The sequence below is a fragment of the Ailuropoda melanoleuca genome, chromosome 7, assembly GCF_002007445.2.
Source record: "Ailuropoda melanoleuca isolate Jingjing chromosome 7, ASM200744v2, whole genome shotgun sequence".
In the NCBI taxonomy this organism is placed as follows: domain Eukaryota; kingdom Metazoa; phylum Chordata; class Mammalia; order Carnivora; family Ursidae; genus Ailuropoda; species Ailuropoda melanoleuca.
The window spans coordinates 71,507-88,517 of NC_048224.1; the positions used below are offsets into that span (position 1 = coordinate 71,507).

The window sequence follows — 17,011 nt, forward strand, 5'->3', positions numbered from 1 at the left end:
TGCAGATTTTTCCCATTTATCACTTTGAATATATCATGCCTTGTAGCCTGCAAAGTTTCTGCTGAAAAATCTCCTCCTAGCCTTAGGTTTTAAGATTTTTTTCTTTCTTACTGTAGTCTGCCAATTTAATTACAAAATGTCTTGGTGTGGATCTGGTTTTGTTGATTTTGATGGGAGTTCTCTGTGCTTCCTGGATCTGGATATCTGTTTCCTTCCCCAGGTTAGGGAAGTCAACTATTATTTCTTCAAATAAATTTTCTGCCCCCTTTTCTCTCTCTTCTTTTTCTGGGATTCCTATAATACAAATGTTAGTACGTTTGATGGAGTCACTGAGTTCCCTAAGTCTATTCTTATTTTGTGTAATTCTTTTTTCTTTCTTTTGTTCAGGTTGATTGCTTTCCATTACTCTGTCTTCAAGGTCACTAATTTATTCCTCTGCTTCTTTTATCCTGCTACATTCCATCAAGTATATTTTTCATTTCATTTATTGAGCTCTTTATCTCTGCTACATTATTCCTGTTCTTTTTAAGATTTTATTTGTAGTTAATCTGTATACCCAATGTGGGGCTCAAACTCAGAAGATCAAAAATCTCATGCTTTACTGACTGAGGCAGGCAGGTGCCCCTCTATGTTATTCCTTATCTCTGTGTTAAGGATCTCACTCATGTCTTCTACTCTTTTCTCAAGTCCAGTGAGTATCCTTATGATCATTGCTTTAAATTCTCGAGATATCAAGCATGTTCCTTTTATCCGTTTGGCTTAGATCTCTGGCTGTTGCCTTGTCCTGTTATTTCATCTGGGATAAATTTCTCTGTCTTATTTTGTCTACCTCTCTGTATCTGTTTCTTTCTGTTAAGAAAGTCAGCTATGTCATCTGCTCTTGAAGAAGTGACTTCATGAAGAGGAGGTCCTGGAGTCCTCTGCAGTGCAGTGTCCCCTGTTTACTAGAACCGGGCACTTCAGGAGAGTATCCCATGTGTGTTGCTTATGTCCTGCTGTTGTGTCTGAGTCACTTTCCTTTCAGTGCAGTCATCTGCACTGACCCTCTGACTGTTGTGGGATGTGCTTACTCTGTGGTGTTAGTGGGACTCAGGTACACCAGTTCTGAGGGGGCATGCCCACCAGGGAACTTGGGAATGGGGTACTGATATTAGCTAAATGGTGTTGGGCTACTAGTCCTATGCCAGATCTCCCAAAGTGCTGTGGCTCCTGGGGATGTGAAGCTGGTGAAGAGTGTATGACAATGGCTGGGCATGGCCCACAGCAGCAGGTATACACCCAGAGTCTGGGTGGGGAGCGTAGACAGCTTTAACAAAATGCACCCTGAGCCCTGGGTCCAGGCTACAACTATCTGTGCAGCCTCTTCTCCCACAGGGAGTTTATGGTTATGCTGGGGCCTGGGGGAGGAAAATGGTGCTTGCCAGTTTTCTCATTTTCAAAGAAGTCCACTAACATGCTCTGAAATCAGTATGAACAAATCTGTCTCCTGTTTGGCCACTGCATTGTGTAAACTGCCAATTTTATGTTGTCTCTCCACACAGGCTGCTGTCTCTTTAAGGGCAGCGACCCAGCTATCACTTTCCCTCCTGGCTCACTCAGTGCTGAGTCAGCAGACTTTTAAAGCTACAAGCTCCAATTCCCACTGGTTTCACAAACTCATAGAATTCAGTCCCTCTGGTTTTTAAAGCCAAATGATGAGTTCCATGGTACAAGTGCCTGTTCGTCTGTCCTCTCCGCATGCATAGCTTCCTCCCTCCTGCGGGCAGCCTCCCTCTGCCTTTCTGACCTTCCTAACCTTTCAGATGCAGCTTCTTTATATTTAGTTGTGGAGTTTGTTCTGCCAGTCTTCAGATTGCTCTCTGGTTTGTTGACTTGGATGTGGATGATATCTAGTTGTGAACATGGGGCAGTATGAGCTTAGGGTCTATCCACTCTGCCGTCTTCCCATGCCCCCCCAGATAAGAGACACTGATCTGGGGGAGCATGGGAAGACGGCAGAGTGGGTCAAAAAAATATAAGCAAATCAAATTCTGCAGCATATTGAAAGGATTATACACCATGACCAAATGAGATTTATTCCTGCAATGCAAGGATAGTCCAATATATGAAAATTGATTAATGTCATACACTACATTAACACAATAAAGGGAAGAAACCACATGATTATCTCAACTGCAGAAAAGGCACGACAAAATTCAACATCCTTCCATGATAAAAATACTCAACAAACCAGGAATAGAAGGAAACTCTCAACGTAAGAAAAGCCATACAAGAAAAACCCATAGCGATCATACTGAACAGTGAAAGACTGAAACCTTTTTCTTCTCAGTTTGGGAACAAGGCAAGGATGCTCAATTTTGCTACTTCTGTTCAACATTGTACTGAAAGTTCTAGACCAAGCACTAGGCAAGAAAAAGGACATCCAAATTGGAAAGAAAAAAATTATCTCTCTTTACATATGACATGATCTTATATGTAGAAAACCTTAAATATTTCACACAAAAAAATTGTTAGAATAAATGAGTTCAGCAAGTAGCAGGATACAAAGTCAACACACAAGAATCAGTTGCCATTTCTATACAGTAACAACAATCAATCTGAAAAGCAACTTAAAACAATTCCATTTTTAATAGCTTCAAAAAGAATAAAATACTCTGGAATTAATCAAAGATGTGAAAGACTCGTACAATGAAAACTACAAAACACTGGAGAGTAATTAAAGATGACTAAATAAATGAAAACACATCCCATATTCATGGATTGGAAGACTTAATATTTTGAAGATGTTAATACTACCCAAAGTGCTTTACAGATTCAATGCAACTCTATCAAAATCCCAATGATATTTGTTATGGAAATAGAAAAACCTATCCTAAAATTCATGTGGCATCTCAAGGGACCTCAAATAGTCAAAATGATCTTGAAAAATCAAAACAAAGCTGGAGTGCTCACACTTCTTTGTTTCAAAACTTACCACTAAACTTACTAATGATTTCTTGGGAACAACACTAAAGGCACAGGCAACAACAAAAAAACAAAAAAGAAACTGGACTTCATGGAAAATTTTAAAAATTGTTCATCAAAGGCACTATCAACAAAACAGAAAGGTAACACACAGAATGGAAAAAAATATTTGCAAATCATATATCCAATAAGGGATTAGTAGCCAAAATATACAGAGAACTCCTAAAAATCAACAACAAAAAAATCAACAAGCTGATTCAAAAATGGGCAAAAAGTTTGAATAGTCATTTCTCCACAAAGATATATAAATAACCAATAAGCACATGAAAAGATACACAATATCATTAACGATTAGGCAAATACAAATCAAAAGTACAACATACCCCTAGTACTCATTAGGTGGCTACTATAAAAAAAAAAAAAAAGAAAGAAAACCAGAAAATAACAAATGTTGGTGAAGATGTGGAGAAACTGGGATCCTTGTGCACTGTTGGTAGGAATAGAAAATTGTATATACACTGTGGAAAAGACTATGGTGGTTCCTTAAAAAATTAAAAATAGTATTACAATATGATCCAGCAATTCCACTTCTAAGTATAAACCAAAAGAACTGAAAACAGTATCTTGAAGAGATATCTGTACATACATGTTTCACAGCAACATTATTCGTAATAGCTAAAACATGAAAACCACCCATGTATCCACTGGCAGATGAATGAATAAGCAAAATGTGGTATATGCATATAATGAAATACCACAGAGCCTTAAAAAGGAAGAAAATTCTGACGCGTTACAATATGAACCCTGAAAATACTCTAAGTGAAATAAGATTGTCACAAAACCACAAATATTGTATATTACATGAGGCACTTAAGAGGAGTCAAATCATTTAGACAGAAAGTAGAGTGGTGATTGCCAGGGGCTGAGGAGGAGGGGAATGGGGAGTTATTTAATAGATACAGAGTTTCAGTTTTACAAGATGAAGAGTTCAGGAGATAGATGGGGTAATAATAACATTCATTATTAAAGTATTTAATAGCAATGAACTATATACTTAAAACTGGTTGAGAGGATAAATTTTGTTTGTGCATTTTACCACAATGGAAAAAAATTGGGAAAAAAAAGAAAAGGAATGTAAGGCACAGAGTATGGTATTATTTAATCAACAGAACTTTTTCAGGACTTAGGAAGTGCCTTGCACACAGTAGGCACTCAAAAATATCTCCTGAATGTTAATGGAAAATTGCAAAATGATTCCAGGATATCTTCCTATAATTATAAATTAAAAGCCCTAAAATAGGTAAAACAGATTATAAAGCTTGAATTACCTGTTTCTTTGAAAAGCTTTCATCAACTTTGGTTCCCATGGCAGCAATTCATTTAAAAGGCGTATCAAGGTACCATGCAATTCTTTTACAGCTTGCCTCCGATGATACCATTTGCCCTAAAAACACAATGTTAAAGTAAATCCTTTAGATTTAGTCTAAAAGTGAATGTCAAGCCTTAACACAAAACGAAACACCAATACCCATCAAATAAGTATGTCTTCTTCAGGAAGCTGTAAAGGGGAAAATATTCTGTAATAAATCTTATTTGTAATATTTTTAAGATTCTCAATTTTATAGGACAAATCTAAAAGCTATTTAAACAAAGAGAAAATTTTTTAAAGTTTTTAACTGTGTCAATTATAAGTATTTTAATAACCTACTTACTAAATATATGTAAAAATACAAACATACATTCACTAAGTATGTAACTGGCATGGCTCACTTCTGTAAAGTTTTTGTAATTATCCCAAAGAGTGGGGAAAAAGAGAAAAAAAAGGACTGTTATATCCAAAAGCAGTCTTAACAAACTTCGTTAGGAAATTTTACAATTATTGTACTTAAAAATGTTTCCAGCACAGACAAGCAGATAAATGGTCATAATTTTCAATACTATAATGCTATAGCTACAGTAAGAGTTAATAATTACTGACACCCCCTCTCCATTTGCTAAGTATTATCCTAAGTATTTCATTCATATATCTATATCTATATCTAGAGGGGGAAAGGGAGGGAGGGAAGAGGCGGAGGAAAGTGAGGAAGAGGGGAGGAAGGAAGGGGTGTGTGTGCATGACAGCACACATGTACTTACACAGTTATGAAAACCCTCTAATGTATGTGCATTTCAGTCTCACTTTAACAAATGATGAAACTAAGGCTCAGAGAAATTAAATGACTTAAGGTCCTATGACTTGAACCTAGATCTACCTGATACCGATGTCAGGTTTTTAGAACTACATCACCACCTCTTAAAAGCTGTATCACATAATTCAATCTGATATATGCTATAAAAACCTCTAGTAAAAATACATTTCCCCCACAAAATTATTCAAATACCATAGGAAAAATAAGTTTAAAGAAGTTATATCTTTAGTAGCCAACTCCCCCCTTCCCCACAATGTTAGTGTACACCTATCAACATCACCACCATCTTCACTTACTGTTATATAACCATGCTATATTTCTTTTTTTTTTTTTTGAGATATAATTCACATACCATTCAGTCCACTCATTTTGTTTTATTAACAAAAAAAATACACAACTATATATATTGTGGGTCACATTTAACATGCAAAAATTAGAGTTCATCTCAGCAACTGTTCAGTTAATTTGCACATGTGTAGAACATTAAGACAGAAAAATAACCACTCCCACCAAAAAAATAAAAAATAAAAATAGCCACTCCCTAGAGCAAAATGTATTTTAAATCTGTGCATAAATTTCCCAATTTTATATATATCTAATATCTTCAACATTCCATTCACTGAAATATGAAATTTTATCTATGTATGTGAAGTTTTAGCCATAAACATAAATAATAGTATAGTTCCTACTCCTCCAACATTTTGTGCTTTAAACCAACAAAATGTTTATGCATGTAGAAATAAACAACTACATTTCTACATCGGTGGTTTTTAAATTGCTTATTAGAAGAGTAGGAAGATGTGGAATTATATGTGTATGTGCACATAATGAATATGGAATCTAGGCTCAATGACTAATTCTTGTGTCTTCTTAATGGCATGACAAATGATAGTATTATGAAAAAAATTTCAAGGAAAGTAATTATTTCATATAACCTAGACAGACCTTTCCTCTTGTCAAACTGCTTTCTCAAAGGACCCAACTTAACAGTAAGTTATATCTCAAAAGTTTATTCCCCCCCAAAAGAAGCTAGGCAATAGCTAGCTATCAAATAAACTACTCATTCTAACCCATGAAAACAAAACTATTAAACAATAAATAATACTTTCCTCTAGGGAGAGCTAAGTGAGGAAGATGAAAAGGCAGATGATAGTCAACCTACAATCGTTTGCAGAATGAGGTAGTATTCTGCTCCAGTAAAAAAAAAAAAAAAAAAAAAAAAAAAAAGGTGTAATAAAGATTTTTTTTCTTTTAACAGAGCACATCAACATTATTTCTCTACTTTTCAACTACTACTTGGCTCAAAAATGAAATGGTGAGAATAAACTTTTCCTACTAAAGAAAGCAGAAATAGGAAAGGTATGAGTAATTATACCACCACCTTTGTGGTATAATTAATTGGAAAATTGTTAAAAGACTAGAGGGCACCAGGCAAGCTGAATTCTTTGTAACTGAGGGTTATATGGGGAAGAATGGCAGATACAGAATTAGCCTGGGCAGTATGGCTGCTATCTGGATTAGTGTAGTGGTGGTATAGGGAATGCAGAAGGACTAGCAGTTATTATCACATCTTGGGACTAGGAAGACTGAGGCACAGGAAGAGGAGTCTGTGTAGCTGAATGTCATTATTACAAGATATCTGTCAGCTGTGTTTGTGTCTCTACTAAATTACAGCATTAATTTTTCTAGAAAAGAGTTTTAAAAAGATGAGAAGATTTTATCTCTGATTTTATTTTGATTACTAAATTTTAATTAATCCAATGCCCAGAAAATATATTACTGAACTAGCCAACTATATACAGAGAAGGGGTCATAAATATTAATCAGAGAATAGATTTCTAACTTTCATATAATTCTGTCTTATCCACTGACCTGTTTGAAAATGTCTATGGCCTTCTAACTTTAAATGTGTTTTTTGGACTTCTTCCCTTTCTTTATATTATATATTCTCAATTTGGGGTAGTGATGGCACGGCATTTTATTATTTTAAAATGCATACTTAATCATTTTGTGTTTGGAAAGCAATATTCTTACAACAGAAATTACAGAAAGTAAAGATTGATAAAAACTACAAGATACATATAAGGAATACAATGACCTCAAGAAAGGATACCACTATATCCTGCCATGGGGTATGTGTCTCAGTTTTTATGTTTACCAAAAGGGGACATACATTTTAAAAAGTTCAGAATCACTGCTCTGGGACTGGTATTTTAGGTAAAGTGCTTTATCCACTTGACAGTAAAAAAGAAACTCATACTGCCTGTTTCATTTACCATCTTCTTTGGTCAATACAACCCAAATGGAATTAAAACATGCCCCCTTCTACCTAGTGGTGGTCTTAGAGTGTCACAGTATACAATGAGACTAGTGTAAACAGAAAAAAAAGTTATGAATTTTTAAAAGAAGTTAGTCAGAGATGGCAATGATCTGCCTTAACTTGGGTCTAATGTAAAAGTCTATGTAAAATCAAGTATTTCCTGAATCTAAATCAGGTCATTGACTAAAAGCTGGCAAGAGCTTTTCTGATTGATCAACTTTATTTACATACACAGAAAGGAAAAACTGAGATCAACTATTGTGTCTCTTCTAGGATGAAATTATTAAAAACTAAAGGGAATGAGAAGAACATAATTTTACAGAAGGAAACTGGCTCAGTGAATCACAGGGAAGTACTTGTAGATAGAAGCAGATTTTCAGTTAGAATTCTAAGTCTTTTGAATGTTAAAATCTAATTCTCCTTCCACTACATAATGCTGTCCCACTTGGTCTACACAGACAATTCCTAAAGAACAAAAAATTGTATTGCGTAAGTACTTATCTTTACATGTAGGTGTCTCTGTTAGGCAAAAATTAAAATCTATAAAACTTATTATCATTAGTTTAATTATAATAGTACTTAAAATTATAGTGTTCTAAAGTTTAAAAGTGAATTAAAAAACAAGGAACACGGCAGATTCCCCATTCTTCAAATACATAGGAAAGAATATGGATGTGATAAAAATCAGAAAGCTCTCATAATCTTTATCTGTAGTGATCAATATAGAATCAAAGATAGCAGGTAGAAGGATTAGTAAAAGGTCACTTATGGAACAGAGTTATAACCATTTCTCTAATAAAAAATATATTTAATAAGCTAAAAGCTAGCAACAGCTTTGTTTTACAAACAGGTATGTGAAAGTGGGGATAAATGAACTGTTTTCATTTAATATTACTTTCATTTAATATTACTTTCATTTAATATTACTTTCATTCAATACTAGAATTCTCACTACTTTCACGGATAAAAATTATCTTCTAAGATAATCCCAATGTATTACGTGAACTTAACAATGCAAACATTTACTGAAGGTCACTTTAAAGAAGAGGAGAGTAGTATCTTTCTTTTATGAATTTACTATAAAGTTTAACACAAAGTATGAATTTTAAGCATACACCATGGAACCAAAGGCACACAATATGGTCTAAATCTGAAGCTTACCTTTCAATACTTTCTCATCCAATGTCCACAGCAGCTGCAGATTGCCAGCTCCCTTTCCATGAGATGCCCCAAATGTCAAACAATGGAGGTTTTATAACCTCGTAGGGATTACTACAAAAAGAAGCTGGTCTATGGTCACAAGATAAGTTTTTATTATATTATGCAGTTTTATAAGTTTTTGAATATGATACATTAATAACCTAAGGAACCATATGGGAAAAGAAACTTTAAAAAAAACTTACAAAACTACACAATATTGTAAAATGAAAAGCTGAATCTACGCGTGTGAAATGAGTGGGGAGGGAAACTTACCTCACAACTAAAGAACGATTCCATTCTGCTGCAGTAATCGGGGATGGGTATGACAGAACTAGCATAATGCTGGCTGGGGTGTTGCAAGGACAGGGAGTTGGCAATCTACTGATGCTGCAGACATTGGACACCTAAAAGGAAGAAAAAAAGGAAAACAAATAAATTCCAGGTTTCTTACATGTCTTATCACCATGGACATATTTTATACATTTTAATAAATTTAGATGCTTTGAATGTTAAACTTAGGTGAAAGTAACTTATTTACACAAACCATCCTGTTACTCATATAGATTTTCTTATAACATTATATGTAAACAAAATAGCTATCTACAGCTCTATGAAGAAAAGTAAAATCATATATAAATATACAAAGAATGCTTTTATAAATTGAGAGGGTTAGCACCATTACTGTGGAGATAGTAAAAACATTTTTATTAAGAATAGTACAAAAACAAGATGTGTATAACAAAAGTATCAATGTCATTTTTTTCTATACAATTTTACTTATAAATGTTAGATCATAGAAACTGGATCATATAACAAAATATTAAACTGGATCATATAACAAAATATTTTTTGTTAGAGGTTTGGCACTTGTCACATAACTCCCATTGTGGAAAAGGGATTAAATAACAATATATCTCAGTTTTCAAATAAAATGAAAATAACTTTGAGAAAAGCCACACAGATCGATACACAAAGATGTCTCATTTAAAATCACTAGCAGAAGGTCCTGGGGAAGTCAGAGGGGGAGACGAACCATGAGAGACTATGGATTCTGGGAAACAATCCGAGGGTTTCAGGCGGAGGGGGTAGCCTGGTGATGGGTATTAAGGAGGGCAGTGTTGTAATGAGCACTGGGTGTTATACGAAAATAATGAATCATCGAACACTACATAATAAAAAATTTAAAAAATCACAAGCAGTATCTGAAGGTAGCTTGTAAATAATTTAAACTCACATGTATAAAAACACAGCACAAATCAAATTAACTGTAATTAAGTATATTAGTAAACCAGTTATTTAACACTCTCCTCAGTCTAAATAATATTAAATGAAAAGGTAGTATTCACTTTTTTTTATTGCTTTCCTAAAGAAACCATCACCATACTCATTTATTCCTGGATATTCAGTTTTAGGGGTAAAACATTACATTCACTTTGTTGTATACAGTCCCTTGAAAAAGTGCTAGTTTGACAGTATAGTGAAATGTATACATATTAACATGGGAAAAGTTAAAAGTTACTTTAACACTGCCAGTCACATGCTAGTATTTTCTCTCATCCAGTTTCACTTAAGACTAATTTGACAGAAAAGGAAAGCATTTGTACTTTATTTTAAAGGCATCCCACATGGAACGACTTGTCCATTATATTTCTAAACTAGCATTTACTTAGAAAGCATAAAAACAAACAACTATATCAATGATTAGAATTTATTGCAAATTTTGATGTTCTTTAGCTCTGTAGAGAGGAAAAAGTGGATGACAGATCATATTCCTAGTAAGGTAGTTACTACTACTGGGGAAGAAAATCTAACAATATATATGTATTAATGATACATAACCACTTTCATTTACAAAGAAGAAAGAATCCTGAACTGGGAATTAACCACTAGCTGAGTATTTGAAGTTGACCCTTTTCAGTAAACTGGTGGTAGCAAATAAGTTAACATTTGATCAAATCTATACCTGATATATCAGAAAGGTGGGTTCTCAAGCAATTCACTGCACAATCTGAATCACGAAGTAATGCTACATTTGGTATCATCGGAGCACAAAAATTCCACGTAAGTGACATGAAGACTGGGAAAATCTTAAGAGCAAGGACAGCATCCTACTTATTTTCACTTTCTCAGGCTCTATCACAAAGCCTAGCACAGAGTGGGCCCACAGAAAGTATTCAAACAACATTAAGTAATTTTCTTAGTTAACTGAGGTTTTCTCCTTAGATGCAAATTTTTTTTAAATTGAGAGAAATATGTCTTGCAGATTTTCTGAACACATGATGAATATAATTTAACTCTGGACGACTTCATCATTACGAACAAGGTATTGTGTTACATTTTAATACAGTGACTTTCAAGCACTGTTCAAGTTTCTCTATGATCTACATTCCTTTTTTTAAAAAAATGTTTTATTTACTTATGTGATAGAAAGAAAGAACACAAACGGGGAAGGGGGTGGTGGGGAGGAGCAGACGGAGAACCAGAAGCAGACTCCCTGGTGAGCAGGGAGCCAGAGGTGGGGCTCGCTGGGCTCCATCCCAGGACCCTGGGACCATGGTCTGAGGCAAAGGCAGCTGCTTAACTGACTGAGCCACCCAGGCGCCCCGCAAATAATTTTTTTAATGAAAGTTTTCCTAATGGGATTCAAACTATGCCAAACTGTAGTCAGTAGAAACCCTGAGCACTATTAACAGGGTTAAAATCCAGTTCTTAGCTGCGTAGTTATTAAGTGTTAAAAAGTACCCAAGGAACAAGATTCACCATGGATAAATGTGGATAATACATTCTTAGATAATTCAGTGACTGACTGAAGCTTTGTCTTACCAGTCATATATTGCTCTGATTCACATTTCCTGTGAATCTTCCCTCACTATTATTTTGAGCATGCAGTTACCATTAGATTCTTCATAAAATACAATGTTACCTACCCCTCCACCCTATTCCCAAACATATAAACACGTAATTAAGGGAAGTGAACAAGTGTCTTGAGTGTTTGGTGACTTCTGAATTAACACTGCTTGAAAAGAAAAGGTTAAGCCTTTTATAAAAGGAAAGAAGCTAGCCCAACTCACCTAGATTAAAATTAAAAATTTATCCCCATGGTAGGGATAAAATCTTAAACTCTGAAGTGAATTCTTTGAGGATAAGGACTTTGTTTTAATTTCAGGTCCCTACCAAGTTCCTGGTGCTACATATAACACACAGAAGACACTGAGGAAATACTCGCCTTATGAATAAGACTTGAATCTGTAATTAAGATAGGTAAAGAAACTTATTTTATCTGTTGTGCAGGCCTTCCAAGAGGGTGTTTCAATTTTTTAAAAGTTTTAAATATGGCTATTTAAAGACAATGTGATTTTCCCCTCACAGCTGAGATTATTTTCAGTTTTGTTAACCAGTAGTTCACCAGAAAATCTAGAATAAGAAATTGATAATAGGGGCGCCTGGGTGGCTCAGTCAGTTAAGTGTCTGCCTTCGGCTCAGGTCATGATCCCAGGTGTCACCATCTGATACAAGCTTCTGATTTCTCTATGTTTGGTGTTGCTAATGTACAGCCTTTGGTTAGGCAAGAGAAATATTATTATTGTATAATAAAAATTTAAATTATTTTAAGAACATAATAAACATTAATTTTATTCATTACTTGACATTTCTTTCCAATTCTTTTTAACAAGTCTTTTCACATATTGTAATCATTAGGCACATCTTATTTTGTGTGGATTTTAAAAATTTAACATTTCACAAATACTTCCATATAGTAACAATGATATACAAATATTTTATTTTACTAGCTATATGACATACCACTGTGTTAATATTGTTTGGTTAGTCATCTCCCCACTGTTGGACATACAGGCTTTTTCCAAATTTTGACTATTAGAGGTAGTCTACTGAACACACCACTGTGTAAACTGCTTTTTTTTGGGGGGGGGGGGGGGGATATGATACAGGGAAAATAAAAATTAAATTCCAAACAGGATTACAAGATCAAAAAGCAAGCAGTTTTATAACTTTTCTTACATATTGACTGTGATATTTATCCTAAAACTTCTTTGGAAATCTAAATTATGACATAAAACATAAGGAAATTAGGCAGATATGAGAAAAAAAAAAGGGTTACATGAAAAGCTCAGAAATACAACCACTTCTGTTAAAAGCCTGTCAAAATTTTCCAATTTTGATTTAGAGAGCAATAATGTCTAATAAATTTCAAATATAATAGCATCAGGCAAATTTATCAGTATCCTTAAAAAGATATTTTCCAAATAATTAGGCAAAATGCATATTTTATCTCTTGACTAAAATCACAAAAATAAAAATGTTATTTCTCCTTTAGCTTACTAATGAATTCTATGATCTGAATGATAATGAGAAAGACAAAACTTAAAAACTGTCAAACTATACACTTCTATTTATCTCAAGCAGACGTCTCACTTTAAATAAATCTCAGGTAGATGATTAGGTATAACACTGCGAGATCTAAAGGGTGTTGAGCCTTTTCTGAATAAGTCCCTACAGGAAGTAATGGTACCAAGTGTGCTAGAACAAACTCAAGAAAACTAAAGCATTTTTCTCTCCTTACATTATTAATTATAAATGTAATTAGTTGCCTTGAAAGAATAAGTAAACAATCTAGATTTTGAAAGACTGTACATCTTCCAATACAATGAGTAGCTCAATGGCAAAACCTCTAAGAGGTTAGGAAAGCTTTTATAATGACATTCTGACATGGGGTGAAGAAGTGGGATAATTTTTCCTTGTTGCTTTGGTAGGAAAACTATCTGGAAAGGCCCTGCAGAGAAGAAATCTTCTAAAGAACTGAGGCGTTTGTATGAATTCATGTTAAATCACTATCACATAAATTTTCTATCTTTAGCAATGGCATTCATGACAACCAAATGTCTATATGGAATACATCCTCTTTGTTACTGGAGCCATCCTCTCTGTTACTGGAGCCATTACTTTATATATATATATGTTGACGATGAGTAACAGAATTACTTTGACTCTAAATGCTATTTTAGTTTTGATAGTGATATCTTCTTATGAAGATCAAAATTAATACTCTATTTGTCTCGCAATAGTGAAGGAAGCCCAAAGGCAATAAATCAGTCAAAATGGCTCTCACTATCACCAAGTTCATGCATTTAATTATTAAGAAAGTCTCTCAGATCCTTACTATGAGTTCGATTCTTATAAATATTGTTATTTGCTTTGTAATTCACAGTTTATCGGCTAGGGTAAGTACATGGACAAACATAAGAAACAACAGGTTGACACTGAGGAAAGAGAACAAAAGCAAACATATAAATACACACCTTCAAAATGTATAGCATAAAGGTCTTTTGGTAAATGTTTAATTAGTTACTGCTATCAATACATTTTTAGAGTGATATAATTATGGATATTCATAATGATCCTTGAGTCATCAAAAAAGGGTTAAAATTTTGTTCAATGTAGTAAAAGGACACACAGAAGTTTGTCATTAAATGATTAAAATAAGAAATTTAAAAAAAGAAAAGAAATTTAGTCCTAAAGTTCAGGTTTCAGTTATCTAGAAAATTCAGTTAAGTGAAACACCTTATTCCCAAATGATGGCAGACAAATAAACTAGTATTTAATATTACTATAAGCATCCAATAAAGTTAATTTCTGCAACTAACATCTATCATAATCCGTATTAACTTCTATAGAAAAATAAGGAATGATACTAAAATGTAAACATTTACTGTCTGTTGTTACCATTACGCTTTGTGGCCATTATAAGCTATTCATGAAAAAAACCTTTTAGGCAGTTTAAAGGAAAATAGCTTGCATGTTAGTAATCTCATTAAGATGATCCCTACTAAGTACAGTCCCAAGAATTTCTGTTTTTTGAAGAGTAGAAAACATTTTAAAACTAATATGCGGGGCGCCTGGGTGGCTGAGCGTCCAACTCTTCAGCTCAGGTCATGATCTCAGCGTCCTGGAATCCAGCCCCACGTTGAGCTATGCACTCAGCACAGAGTCTGCTTGTCCCTTTCCCTCTGCTCCTCCCCTCACTCAAGCTCTCTCAAATAAATAAATAAAATCTTAAAAAGAAAAAATAAGCAAATACTAGGGAGTCATGGACAAGTTAAAAATTTAGAGTCACAAAATTTAATCAATTAAACTCCGTATGTAACCTAAAATTTTCTTATAAACATGCCTTCAAAGATTACAGTGTCAAGTATTTGTAATCTATGTTTTCTTTTACCGTTCTGCTCCTTCCTGTAAAGAAAGGCGATAAGCATATACCTCAAATCATTAACAAAGTGAGGTGGAAGGCTTTACAGAAAAACTCTAGGATCCTTGAAGAAGTCTTTTTCTCTTACAATGCATGCTATAGGTAAATACATTATGCATAAAACTATTCATTAAAAACAAATAAAACCCTAATTTATAATATGGGAACAAGATGCATATGTTATGTTTACCTGCAGCATAAAAAAAACAATTAGCAAATTTATTTAACAAAATTCTATTTAAATTCATGAAGAACAGACAACTCACTAAAAATAAAGTTTCTGCAAAAATTGTAAGTAACACCCTGATTAAAAGACTATTCTCCCTATTAAAGGACAGAATCAGTCCTCTATGAGCATATAACATCAAATATATTAAAAGTTGCTTTGTTGAGGAGAAAATATTCTAATGTAAATGTTGTTTGAGAAATAACACCACAGAGGTAAATTTTAAAACACCGGGTGTTCCACATCAAGCAACTGCCCATATACCAAAGTACACATGTGTACATACACACACATACACACGACATAAGTGTATACGTAAACACACATGTGTATACATGAACATCTAAGAATCTAGTAAGGGTCTAAAACATTTTTAATGGAAATATTTCTAAAAATATACAGTTTTCTGCATTCTCTGATTGTATATTTCAATATAATGTTTTCTTATTAATGGTTATCACTATGAACATTATTCTCTCTCTTAGATTATACCTATATTTTCAAGGATATCATATGAAACTTCTGAAATGCTTAAGGCTGCTTTATGCCTATATTAAATAACCTCAGAAGGTTGTACTTTTATGGCACTAAGTCTCTTCCCTTCAGAGTGCTACCAATATGTCTTTTCCAGACAGCATATAAAATGACTACTACAAATCTGCTGATATGAAGCTTGCTGTATCACTATCATTATTTTACACATAATTCTAGATTAATAGGTTCTGAACAAAGACCTAAAATTAAGTGGCTTCATGGCATTCCTAAGGCATAAAACAAAGGGATTTTTAAAATAATGATTTATTTTCTTCAGTGCTTAAAGCCCTCCCCATTTATTTACTGGTGTATAATTGTGTTTTGAATCTGTAATATCACTGAATGTCAGTTAAACAAGTATTACTGATTTAATGAATAACATAATGGAGCGTTTTACCAAGTGCTGAGTGAATAAATATAATGCCTTTATACTCTATCCTCTCAAGAATAAAAAATGAAAGTAAAATTGTGAACTTAGAATATATAGTGAAAGTTTGAAAAAGACCTTCAGCTGATAAAGGTGTTTTAAAAAGACATACTGTTAAGTATGTATCAAAAATATCTGGGGCAGGGGGCGCCTGGGTGGCACAGCGGTTAAGCGTCTGCCTTCGGCTCAGGGCGTGATCCCGGCGTTATGGGATCGAGCCCCACATCAGGCTCCTCTGCTATGAGCCTGCTTCTTCCTCTCCTGCTCCCCCTGCTTGTGTTCCCTCTCTCGCTGGCTGTCTCTATCCTGTCAAATAAATAAATAAAATCTTAAAAAAAAAGATTTAAAAAAAAAAATATCTGGGGCAGGACCAAACAACTTATACCTGTCATTTATGTCACAGTTAATTAAAATTTTTATTTACTAAGCAATAAACTTCCATTAAAACCATATAATTATTAATTAAGAATATCTGCAAGGTAAGCATTGCCCAAAAAACTACCAGTCAGAAAACCACCAACCAGTATATTGGGAAATACCTAAAACTATACCTGATATAAACCAGGCAAACAAAATTAATTTACTTGCCTTGGTACCACTTTTGTCTATGAAAAATGAAAACTAGACCACAGAGGAGAAATAAAAGGAACAATGTTTCTATTTTTCATTGCAAATTTTTATGTAATCCAGGAGAACAAGATTTAAAAAAAAAAAGCTTTAGAAAAAAGCAGGAATAAATTTTAATGCTGACAATAATAGATAGAACTTTTGGATCAGCACCTACCGATTTTTTTCTACTGTTTTCCAGATCTTTGAGTTCATTCTCGATTTTTGTGATTAATTCCCTGAGTTCATCAAGATTAGTGCAAATAAGCTAAAATAAAAC

General features: G+C 33.9%; 1 protein-coding gene across 3 annotated transcripts in view; it reads right to left on the bottom strand.

The window, feature by feature from the left end:
- Positions 1-17,011, bottom strand: part of KIAA2026 (KIAA2026 ortholog) — a 142,454-nt gene that overhangs the window by 25,563 nt on the left and 99,880 nt on the right. For 2 of the 3 annotated variants that reach the window (XM_034663832.1, XM_034663830.1), the window contains 2 exons: positions 16,910-16,999; positions 4,293-4,408 (listed from right to left, as the gene is read on the bottom strand). In XM_034663832.1, coding sequence (XP_034519723.1) covers positions 4,293-4,408; positions 16,910-16,999 — 206 coding nt within the window. The remainder of the gene's footprint in view (positions 1-4,292; positions 4,409-16,909; positions 17,000-17,011) is intronic. The other variant, XM_034663831.1, reaches the window with a different exon arrangement.